We start from the raw sequence: 10580 nt of genomic DNA, 5'->3' as shown, positions 1-10580 counted from the left end.
GAATACTTTCCGAATGCACTGTATATGCCACAACAAATATGTAAACTCAGCAAAAAAAGATAGGTAGTCCGGGTAGCCATGATTAGCTGTTCAGGAGTCTTATGGCTTGGGGGTAGAAGCTGTTAAGAAGCCTTTTGGACCTAGACTTGGCGCTTCGGTACCACTTGCCGTGCGGTAGCAGAGAGAACAGTCTATGACTACGGTGGCTGGAGTCTTTGATCATTTTTAGGGCCTTCCTCTGACACCGCCTGGTATAGAGGTCATGGATGGCAGGAAGCTTGGTCCTGGTGATGTACTGGGCCGTACGCACTACCCTCTGTAGTGCCTTGCGGTCGGAGGCCAAGCAGTTGCCATACCAGGCAGTGATGCAACCAGTCAGGATGCTCTCGATGGTGCAGCTGTATAACTTTTTGAGGATCTGAGGACCCTTGCCAAATCTTTTCAGTCTCCTGAGGGGGAATAGGCTTTGTCGTGCCCTCTTTACGACTGTCTTTGTGTGTTTGGACCAAGATAGTTTGTTGGTGATGTGGACACCAATGAACTTGAAGCTCACAACCTGTTCCACTACAGCCCTGTCGATGAGAATGGGGGTCCACAATCTCCTGTAGTCCACAATCTTCTCCTTTGTCTTGAGCACGTTGAGGGAGAGGTTGTTGTCCTGTCACCACCCGGCCAGGTCTCTGACCTCCTCCCTATAGGCTGTCTCATCACTGTCGCCAACCACTGTTGTGTCCTCGGCAAACTTAATGATGGTGTTGGAGTCGTGCCTGGCCATGCAGTCATGGGTGAACAGGGAGTACAGGAGGGGACTAAGCACGCACCCCTGAGGGGCCCCTGTGTTGAGGATCAGCGTGGCAGATGTGTTGTTATCTACCCTTACCACCTGGGGGCGGCCCGTCAGGAATTCCAGGATCCAGTTGCAGAGGGAGGTGTTTAGTCCCAGAGTCCTTAGCTTAGTGATGAGCTTTGAGGGCACTATGGTGTTGAACGTTGAGCTGTAGTCAATGAATAGCATTCTCACATAGGTGTTCCTCTTGTCCAGGTGGGAAAGAGCAGTGTGGAGTGCAATAGAGATTGCATCATCTGTGGATCTGTTGGGGTGGTATGCAAACTGGAGTGGGTCTAGGGTTTCTGGGATAATGGTGTTGATGTGAGCCATGACCAGCCTTTCAAAGCACTTCATGGCTACAGACGTGAGTGCTACGGGTCGGTAGTCATTTAGGCAGGTTACCTTAGTGTTCTTGGGCACGGAGACTATGGTGGTCTGCTTGAAACATGTTGGTATTACAGACTCAGTCAGGGACATGTTGAAAATGTCAGTGAAGACACTTGCCAGTTGGTCAGCGCATGCTCAGAGTACACGTCCTGGTAATCCGTCTGGCCCTGCGGCCTTGTGAATGTTGACCTGTTTAAAGGTCTTACTCACATCGGCTACAGAGAGCATGATCACATAGTCATCCGGAACAGCTGATGCTCTCATGCATGCTTCAGTGTTGCTTGCCTCGAAGCGAGCATAGAAGTGATTTAGCTCATCTGGTAGGCTTGTGTCACTAGGCAGCTCGCGGCTGTGCTTCCCTTTGTAGTCTGTAATAGTTTTCAAGCCCTGCCACATCTGACGAGTGTCAGAGCCGGTGTAGTACAATTCAATCTTAGTCCTGTATTGACTCTTTGCCTGTTTGATGGCTCGTCAGAGGGCATAGCGGGATTTCTTATAAGCGTCCGGGTTAGAGTCCCGCTCCTTGAAGGCGGCAGCTCTACCCTTTAGCTCAGTGCGGATGTTGCCTGTAATCCATGGCTTCTGGTTGGGGTATGTACGTACGGTCACTGTGGGGACGACGTCATCGATGCACTTATTGATGAAGCCAGTGACTGATGTGGTGTACTCCTCAATGCTATCTGAAGAATCCCAGAACATTTTCCAGTCTGTGCTAGCAAAACAGTCCTGTAGCTTAGCATCTGCGTCATCTGACCACTTCCTTATTAGCCGAGTCACTGGTGCTTCCTGCTTTAGTTTTTGCTTATAAGCAGGAATCAGGAGGATAGAGTTATGGTCAGATTTGCCAAATGGAGGGTGAGGGAGAGCTTTGTACGCATCTCTGTATGTGGAGTTTTTTTCCCTCTGGTTGCACATTTAACATGCTGGTAGAAATTAGGTAGAACGGATTTAAGTTTCCCTGCATTGAAGTCCCCGGCCACTAGGAGCGCTGCCTCTGGATGAGCGTTTTCCTGTTTACTTATGGCCTTATACAGCTCATTGAGTGCAATCTTAGTGCCTGCATCGTTTTGTGGTGGTAAATAGACAGCTACGAAAAATATAGATGAAAACTCTCTTGTTAAATAGTGTGGTCTACAGCTTATATTGTGTGGTCTACAGCTTATTAGGTACTGCAGTTCATCTCCTCCTCATGGACTGCACCAGATTTGCCACCAAGGCACCTGCAAGCTCCCGGACATTTCTGTGGGGAATGGCCCTAGCCCTCACCCTCCGATCCAACAGGTCCCAGACGTGCTCAATGGGATTGAGATCCGGGCTCTTCGCTGGCCATGGCAGAACACTGACATTCATGTCTTGCAGGAAATCACGCACATAACGAGCAGTATGGCTGGTGGCATTGTCATGCTGGAGGGTCATGTCAGGATGAGCCTGCAGGAAGGGTACCACTTGAGGAAGGATGTCTTCCCTGTAACGCACAGCGTTTAGATTGCCTGCAATGACAACAAGCTCAGTCCGATGATGCTGTGACACACCGCCCCAGACCATGACGGACCCTCCACCTCCAAATCGATCCCGCTCCAGAGTACAGGCCTCGGTGTAACTTCATTCCTTCGACGATAAACGCGAATCCGACCATCACCCCTGGTGAGACAAAACCGCGACTCGTCAGTGAAGAACACTTTTTGCCAGTCCTGTCTGGTCCAGCGACGGTGGGTTTGTGCCCATAGGCGACGTTGTTGCCGGTGATTTCTGGTGAGGAACTGCCTTACAACAGGCCTACAAGCCCTCAGTCCAGCCTCTCTCAGCCTATTGTAGACAGTCTGAGCACTGATGGAGGGATTGTGCGTTCCTGATGTAACTCGGGCAGTTGTTGTTGCCATCCTGTACCTGTTCCGCAGGTGTGATGTTCGGATGTACCGATCCTGTGCAGGTGTTGTTACACGTGGTCTGCCACTGCGAGGACAATCAGCTGTTCGTCCTGTCTCCCTGTAGCGCTGTCTTAGGCGTCTCACAGTACGGACATTGTAATTTATTGCCCTGGCCACATCTGCAGTCCTCATGCCTCCTTGCAGCATGCCTAAGGCACGTTCACGCAGATGAGCAGGGACCCTGGGCATCTTTCTTTTGGTGTTTTTCAGAGTCAGTAGTTTAGTGTCCTATGTTTTCATAACTGTAACCTTAAATTGCCTACCGTCTGTAAGCTGTTAGTGTTTTAATGACCGTTCCACAGGTGCATGTTCATTAATTGTTTATGGTTCATTGAACACGCATGGGAAACAGTATTTAAACCCTTTACAATGAAGATCTGTGAAGTTATTTTGATTTTTACGAATTATCTTTGAAAAACAGGGTCCTGAAAAAGGGACATTTCTTTTTTTGCTGAGTTTATTATCTCATGATGGTATTGTCTTTATTTAAAAAAAAATCCGTAGCCTATTTCACATTCTGAATGGCCCCTGCAGAAGCTGTACTCTCCCTCTCCCATCACTCCCCCTTCTCCACGCCCACCAATTAGCCCGCTGAGCTAAAGACTTGTCTTCCACTGACATAAATTACAGGGTTTGTAATGCATGCACAGGGAGGTGGTGGTGATGTCACCTCATGCTAAATGAGAAGTGAAAATGAGAAACAGCTGTTTTGTTATTTTATTATTTTCTTTCCTCAGCATCCTCCCTCTCTCCTCCCCTTATTTTATTTTCTCCCCCTCCTCTCATTTCTCTCCTACTTCTCCCCCCCTCCATCCTCTCGTCCTCCTCTCTTCCTCTCTGATAATATCCACAGAGACAGTGACCATCAACACAATGTTTAACATGACATAAAACCTATAATTTATTCATAATCTCCAGTAAAACTTTGACGTAGTAAAACGCTCTTTAGAAAAGAGGTGTGTCTTCAGCATTTGTGGGGTGGGGGGGGGACATATTGCTCTGCTTTTCTCTTTCCTTTAAAGGTACACTCAGCTATATGACATCATATACAGCGGATCAACAGAAACAACAACAACAACATCATTCAAATCTCCCAAGACTGCCACTATCGGCTCTTCCCAATATACGCATGCCTCGAGGGAGGGCGCAATTTGGAAAGAGCCAATAGTTGCAGAGCCAATAGTGGCAGATTTGAATTCTGTTGACGTTGCTATAAGCAGTCGCCCGCTGTGTATGATGATGACATATTGTGGAATGTAGTCCTACCTTTAAACAGATAAATAATAACATCTCAAACATCATCATAACAATAATAACATTATGCATATTTACAAGTCAACAATATTACAGTAGTATAAAGCCTTAGAGAAAATCTGAAATGGCACACTATTCCCTGGCTTATATAGTGCACTACTCTTAACCAGAGTTCCCTATATAGCGCACTACGTTTGACCAGGGCCACATGGGTTCTGGTCAAAAGTAATGCACTATATAGGAAATAGGATGCAATTTGGGACACACCCTTAGTGTCATCTTACATTGTGATCTGGTGGGGTTGTCACGTCATGCAAACACAACAACATTCTTTAAAACAGAACTTTCCATCATCATGACATTGGCAGGAAAACAACAACAAAACCTCAGTCTTTCATTTTCACGTCTTTTTTCTCTTTGAAATCACAAAGGACAGTAACAATCATTGGACCACCTCCACTCCCTAGTCTCCTGTTTCAAACATTCCAGCATTTCAGCTCAAACACAGTTCAATGTATTTACACATTTGTCCTGCAAATCTTTAGAGTTCTGTCTTTATACAGCTGCAGTGTGATATGGCACACAGGACTGTCACATTCTGTAGAGAAACATAAATAAACTAGATATTACAATAAATAGTTATATAGCACTACTGCCCTGCTCCTACACACCTGAACACTGTACTGTAGATAAATGTGCATGTACTAGATCAGTCAGTGTGAATACACCAGGCCTTAACAGTGATGTACTTGATCAGTCAGTGTGAATACACCAGGCCTTAACAGTGATGTACTAGATCAGTGTCAAATGCACTGACCGGGTTTGAACCCTGGCCTGGTTGCTTAGTGAAATCTGTGTGTAACAGGCATTGAAACAGCAGATCTCTCACTCTTCAGTCAGTAAAAGTGTAATAACAATGTAATAATAATCTCTATAATACCATGGTATTAACGTCTAATAACAATGTGTAATAGTATGACCTTTGTTGTCGTATGACAGGACCAGAAATGATGAGTGCTTTGTGGTTTCTATGGATACATGAAAAAAGTTGTGTGTTTATGTGTATATGGCATCTCTCTCCCATCCGGGCATTTGGCACTGTGTCATCCAGAGGCATCTCTCTCCCATCCGGGCATTTGGCACTGTGTCATCCAGAGGCATCTCTCTCCCATCCGGGCATTTGGCACTGTGTCATCCAGAGGCATCTCTCTCCCATCCGGGCATTTGGCACTGTGTCATCCAGAGGCATCTCTCTCCCATCCGGGCATTTGGCACTGTGTCATCCAGAGGCATATCTCACCATGTGGCCTGAACACATACAGTATACATCTACTGTATGTCTACTCTATGATTTCCATTCATATACTATCAGTTACTATCTGCAGTCTCTTGACTGTTTACCCTACTGAGGATAATTAATAGTGAAACTAACTGTTAACCAGAAACAGAACAACACAGTCTCAGTAACTGTACAAACTCCTCTGTAGAGTAGCTTAAAAACAGTATTCATGACAGAACAATAACGAATGGCCGTCTGTCTTCTCCATAGTCTTTGTCGTCCGTCAAACTTTGACCCTCATAGAAAAACAATCTGAATCAGGTTGACGGATATAAATGTTCAGTCTGAATGCCGCCTCAGTGTGCTGCTCTGTTAGTTGGCTGGCTGAATCCCTTTGCTGCTCTGTGGTTGGCTGGCTGAATCAGGATGCTGAACTGTGATTGGCTAAGAGACAGTGGCTTGCATGGCACCTTCGACACAAAGTGTGAAGGTCTGTGATTCCTCTAGGAGTGTGTGTGTGTGTGTGTGTGTGTGTGTGTGTGTGTGTGTGTGTGTGTGTGTGTGTGTGTGTGTGTGTGGGTTCAGGCGCGCGGCTCCAGTTTGTGTGACAGTTGGAACAGTGTCTGTTGATTGTCGATGATGTGGAGGTAGTGAACGCTCGCCCTGACCTCTGCACTGTTGCTCCCCACCACCTCGTTACCTAGGAGACAGACAGTTATACACACATCATATATGCACGCACACACAGACAAAAACACTGAAGCTGCACTGCATGACTTTACCAGCAGAGACTGAACAGAACAACATTAGACAGACAGACAGAGACTGAACAGAACAACATTACAGACACATAGACACAGAGACAGACAGAACAACATTAGACACAGAGACTGAACAGAACAACATTACAGACACAGAGAGACTGAACAGAACAACATTACAGACACAGACAGACAGAGACAGACAGAGACTGAACAGAACAACATTACAGACACAGAGACACAGAGACAGACAGACTGACAGAACAACATTACAGACACAGAGACTGAACAGAACAACATTACAGACACAGACAGACAGAGACTGAACAGAACAACATTACAGACACATAGAGACAGACAGACAGACAGAACAACATTACAGACACATAGACTGAACAGAACAACATTACAGACACATAGACACAGAAACAGACAGACAGACAGAACAGAACAACATTACAGACAGAGACAACATACCGAGTTGGTCGCTTTGGCAGTGGCGAATCAGACGCACTGTGTCGGCGATCATATGCTGAGCGGGCGGGGCATAGAAGAGAGTCAGTCACCATGATAACGGTTATTAAACACAGACAGACAAACGTTCACACACACAACAGACATGTCATGACTCACCAGCTTCTGGAAGTTGACCAGGTTGTCATGAAAGGTTTTGTTTCCCTCGTGGATAAAGGTGATGTCTTTCAAAAGCAGGGGCATAAAGGGGATCTTAGGAGGCTTCATCTTCTTGAAGGCATCTCTGTAGGCCTTATGGTTCAGAGACGGGTCCTGGAGAGAGTGAGGAGAGGTTAGGTTTAGGAGTCAGGGTAAGGTTAGGGGTCAGAGGTTAGGCTTAGGGTAATGTGGATGTGAACCTAGAAACTGATACGCCGACAGTCTTGGAATATTTTAATTAATTCATTAATGACCTTCTCTTAGCTATTTTCCACCAGTCTATCAATCAGGAAGAATATTACTTTAAACCAATGATAATAAGTCTTACTGTGATCAGCTCCAGTTCAGAGAAGATCTTCTTGAATTTCCCCGGAACTTTCTGAAAGTAAACATATGGAACAGATACACACCGTCAGAGTGTTCACACTCACACTCACACTCACACTCACACTCACACTCACACTCTCCCTTACCTCCCAGGTTATATTGAGTCTGCTGACGGCTGCTGTGTTGAGTCCCATGATGATGGCAAACGCTGAGTTCAGGTTCCTTTGGGCCTTACAGCTACATAACACAAAACAGGGATTAGTTGTGTGTGTGTGTTTGATTGATTGTCTAAAGTGTGTGTGTTCACTTACTGCGCTGCGATCTTGATGAACTTCTTGAGCAGTTGGACTCGTTTGTTGAGTGACACACACATCAGGACCTCAGACATGACCCACTGCTGGACCTCGTTACAGCGCTGCAGCAATACAGATAGCCCCTCCCGGTGGCTGCCTCCGGTACCACAGCTCATTGTGGAATACACCAACTCCTGCTGCAGGGGGAAGAGACAGAGAGTTGAGTGTGTATGTGTGAGTGCATGTGAGTGTTTTAAAGTTCCTCCAGTATGTGTGTGTGTGTGTGTTACCTCGTGCATGGAGTTGAAGAGGTTCCAGTCCAGTTGTGTGAGAACAGCAGCCATATCCCAGGTGTTGATACCCAACAACCTCACTGTTCTCCTACTCAGCTCACTGTCTGTTAGAGGGGCCTGCACACGCACGCACACAACAGTATGTTAGGAGTAGGTTAGTGTTTGTTGCTTGAGTTTGATTTAGTAGTGCAACATCCCCCCCCACCCCCTACGAGCGACCCCAAGGTAAGCTAAATCAGTAAATAATCAAATTATTCATAACCGTAATCTGGGTGTTAATTACCATAATATGTGTGAGATCCCTCCGACAGACCACCAGCTTGCTCTGCGGTGTCAGAGTCTCAGAATACACATACTGACCAGCCTGTAACATCCTCCTCTCTACAAGGGGAGAGGGAGAGAGAAAAGTGGAGAGAGTGAAAAGCCGTCAGTAAAGGAGTGTGTGTGTATATGTTTATCTCCAGTGTGTGTGTGTCTGTGTACCTCCAGTGTGTGTGTGTCTGTGTACCTCCAGTGTGTGTGTGTCTGTGTACCTCCAGTGTGTGTGTGTCTGTGTACCTCCAGTGTGTGTGTGTCTGTGTACCTCCAGTGTGTGTGTGTCTGTGTACCTCCAGTGTGTGTGTTTGTACCTCCAGTGGGTGTGTGTGTATGTGTGTACCTCCAGTGTGTGTGTGTGTGTGTGTGTGTGTGTGTGTGTGTGTGTGTGTGTGTGTGTGTGTGTGTGTGTGTGTGTGTGTGTGTGTGTGTGTGTGTGTACCTCCAGTGGGTGTGTGTGTCACCAGCACCATGTCCTCCTCTGGTCGGTCCATCTTCTGACCCACAATCCTCAGCAGCTCTGCCACGCTCAGCAAAGAGTGTGTGTAAACACACAGGTATGAGTCAGCACTCACATACACACGACACAGCACTGGAACACACAAACACACACACACACACATAGCGTTAACACATCATAAAACATATTTTCAGAAGGCTTTCGATTGGTTGAATAGAGACCTCCTTGCTTTTAGACTAATTAAAATGGGAATTGATGGAAGATTCTATGATTCCATCAAAGCTCTCGATCGGGCTCCAGTTGCCTGTGTTCAGGTCAATGACCTCAGGACTGGCTGGTTTCCAACCCCTTACAGTGTAATGCAGGGAGACCTACGCTCATCCACTTTATTTGCACTATATGTTAATGATTTAGCCCTACAAATCAAACATGCTAAATTTGGTGTTGAAGTTGTGGATATATTCCTGGGCATCTTGTTGTATGCTGATAACATACACTATATTTACAAAAGTATGTGGACACCCCTTCAAATTAGTGCATTCGGCTATTTCATCCCGTTGCTGACAGGTGTATAAAATCAAGCACATCGCCATGAAATCTCCATAGACAAACATTGGCAGTAGAATGGCCTTACAGAAGAGCTCAGTGACTTTCAACATGGCACCGTCATAGGATGCCACCTTTCCAACAAGTCAGTTCGTCACATTTCTGCCCTGCTAGAGCTGCCCCGGTCAACTGTAAGTGCTGTTATTGTGAAGTGGAAACGTCTAGGACAACAACGGCTCAGCCGCAAAGTGGTAGGCCACACAAGCTCATAGAACGGGAACGCCAAGTGCTGAAGCGCGTAAAATCGCCTGTCCTCGGTTGCAATACTCACTACCAAGTTCCAAACTGCCTCTGGAAGCAACGTCAGCACAATAACTGTTCTTCGGGAGCTTCATGAAATGGGTTTCCATGGTCGAGCAGCCGCACACAAGCCTAAGATCACCATTCTCAATGTCAAGTGTCGGCTGGAGTGGTGTAAAGCTCGCCACCATTGGACTCTGTAGCAGTGGAAACGCGTTCTCTGGAGTGATGAATCACGCTTCACCATCTGGCAGTCCGACGGCCGAATCTGGGTTTCGCGGATTCCAGAAGAACGCTACCTGCCCCAATGCATAGTGCCAACTGTAAAGTTTGGTGGAGGAGGAATAATAGTCTGGGGCTGGTTTTCATGGTTCGGGCAAGGCTCCTTAGTTCCAATGAAGGGAAATCTTTAACGCTACAGCATACAATGACATTCTAGACGATTCTATGCTTCCAACTTTGTGGCAACAGTTTGGGGAAGGCCCTTTCCTGTTTCAGCATGACAATGCTCCGTGCACAAAACAAGGTCCATACAGCAATGGTTTGCCGAGATCGGTGTGTAAGAACTTGACTGGCCTGCACAGAGCCCTGACCTCAACCCCACTGAACACCTTTAAGATGAATTGGCACGCCAACTGTGAGCCAGGCCTAATTGCCCAACATCAGTGCCCAACCTCACTAATGCTCGTGGCTGAAAGGAAGCAAGTCCCCACAGCAATGTTCCAACATCTAGTGGAAAGCCTTCCCAGAAGAGTGAAGGCTGTTATAGCAGCAAATGGGGGACCAACTCCATATTAATGCCCATGATTTTGGAATGAGATGTTCGACGAGAAGGCTTCCACATACTTTTGGTCATGTAGTGCAGTTCTCCTTGCCGAGACAGAAGATGACCTCCAGAATATGTTGAATATTGTTAATTTATGGTGTACTAAATGG

General features: G+C 46.5%; 1 protein-coding gene across 1 annotated transcript in view; it reads right to left on the bottom strand.

The window, feature by feature from the left end:
* Positions 1 to 3846: 3846 nt before the first annotated feature.
* The window catches only part of rapgef5a (Rap guanine nucleotide exchange factor (GEF) 5a), a 52114-nt gene continuing 45380 nt past the window's right edge, over positions 3847 to 10580 (bottom strand). Inside the window, exons 15-23 of the mRNA XM_084157927.1 lie at positions 8781 to 8930; positions 8307 to 8404; positions 8021 to 8140; positions 7749 to 7927; positions 7584 to 7674; positions 7439 to 7489; positions 7072 to 7224; positions 6916 to 6970; positions 3847 to 6377 (exon numbers count right to left, since the gene is read on the bottom strand). Coding sequence (XP_084014053.1) covers positions 6259 to 6377; positions 6916 to 6970; positions 7072 to 7224; positions 7439 to 7489; positions 7584 to 7674; positions 7749 to 7927; positions 8021 to 8140; positions 8307 to 8404; positions 8781 to 8930 — 1016 coding nt within the window. The 3' untranslated portion in view covers positions 3847 to 6258. The remainder of the gene's footprint in view (positions 6378 to 6915; positions 6971 to 7071; positions 7225 to 7438; positions 7490 to 7583; positions 7675 to 7748; positions 7928 to 8020; positions 8141 to 8306; positions 8405 to 8780; positions 8931 to 10580) is intronic.

Source organism: Coregonus lavaretus (assembly GCF_964263955.1).
Source record: "Coregonus lavaretus genome assembly, chromosome: 3".
In the NCBI taxonomy this organism is placed as follows: domain Eukaryota; kingdom Metazoa; phylum Chordata; class Actinopteri; order Salmoniformes; family Salmonidae; genus Coregonus; species Coregonus lavaretus.
This window is presented reverse-complemented; position numbering and strand designations above follow the sequence as displayed.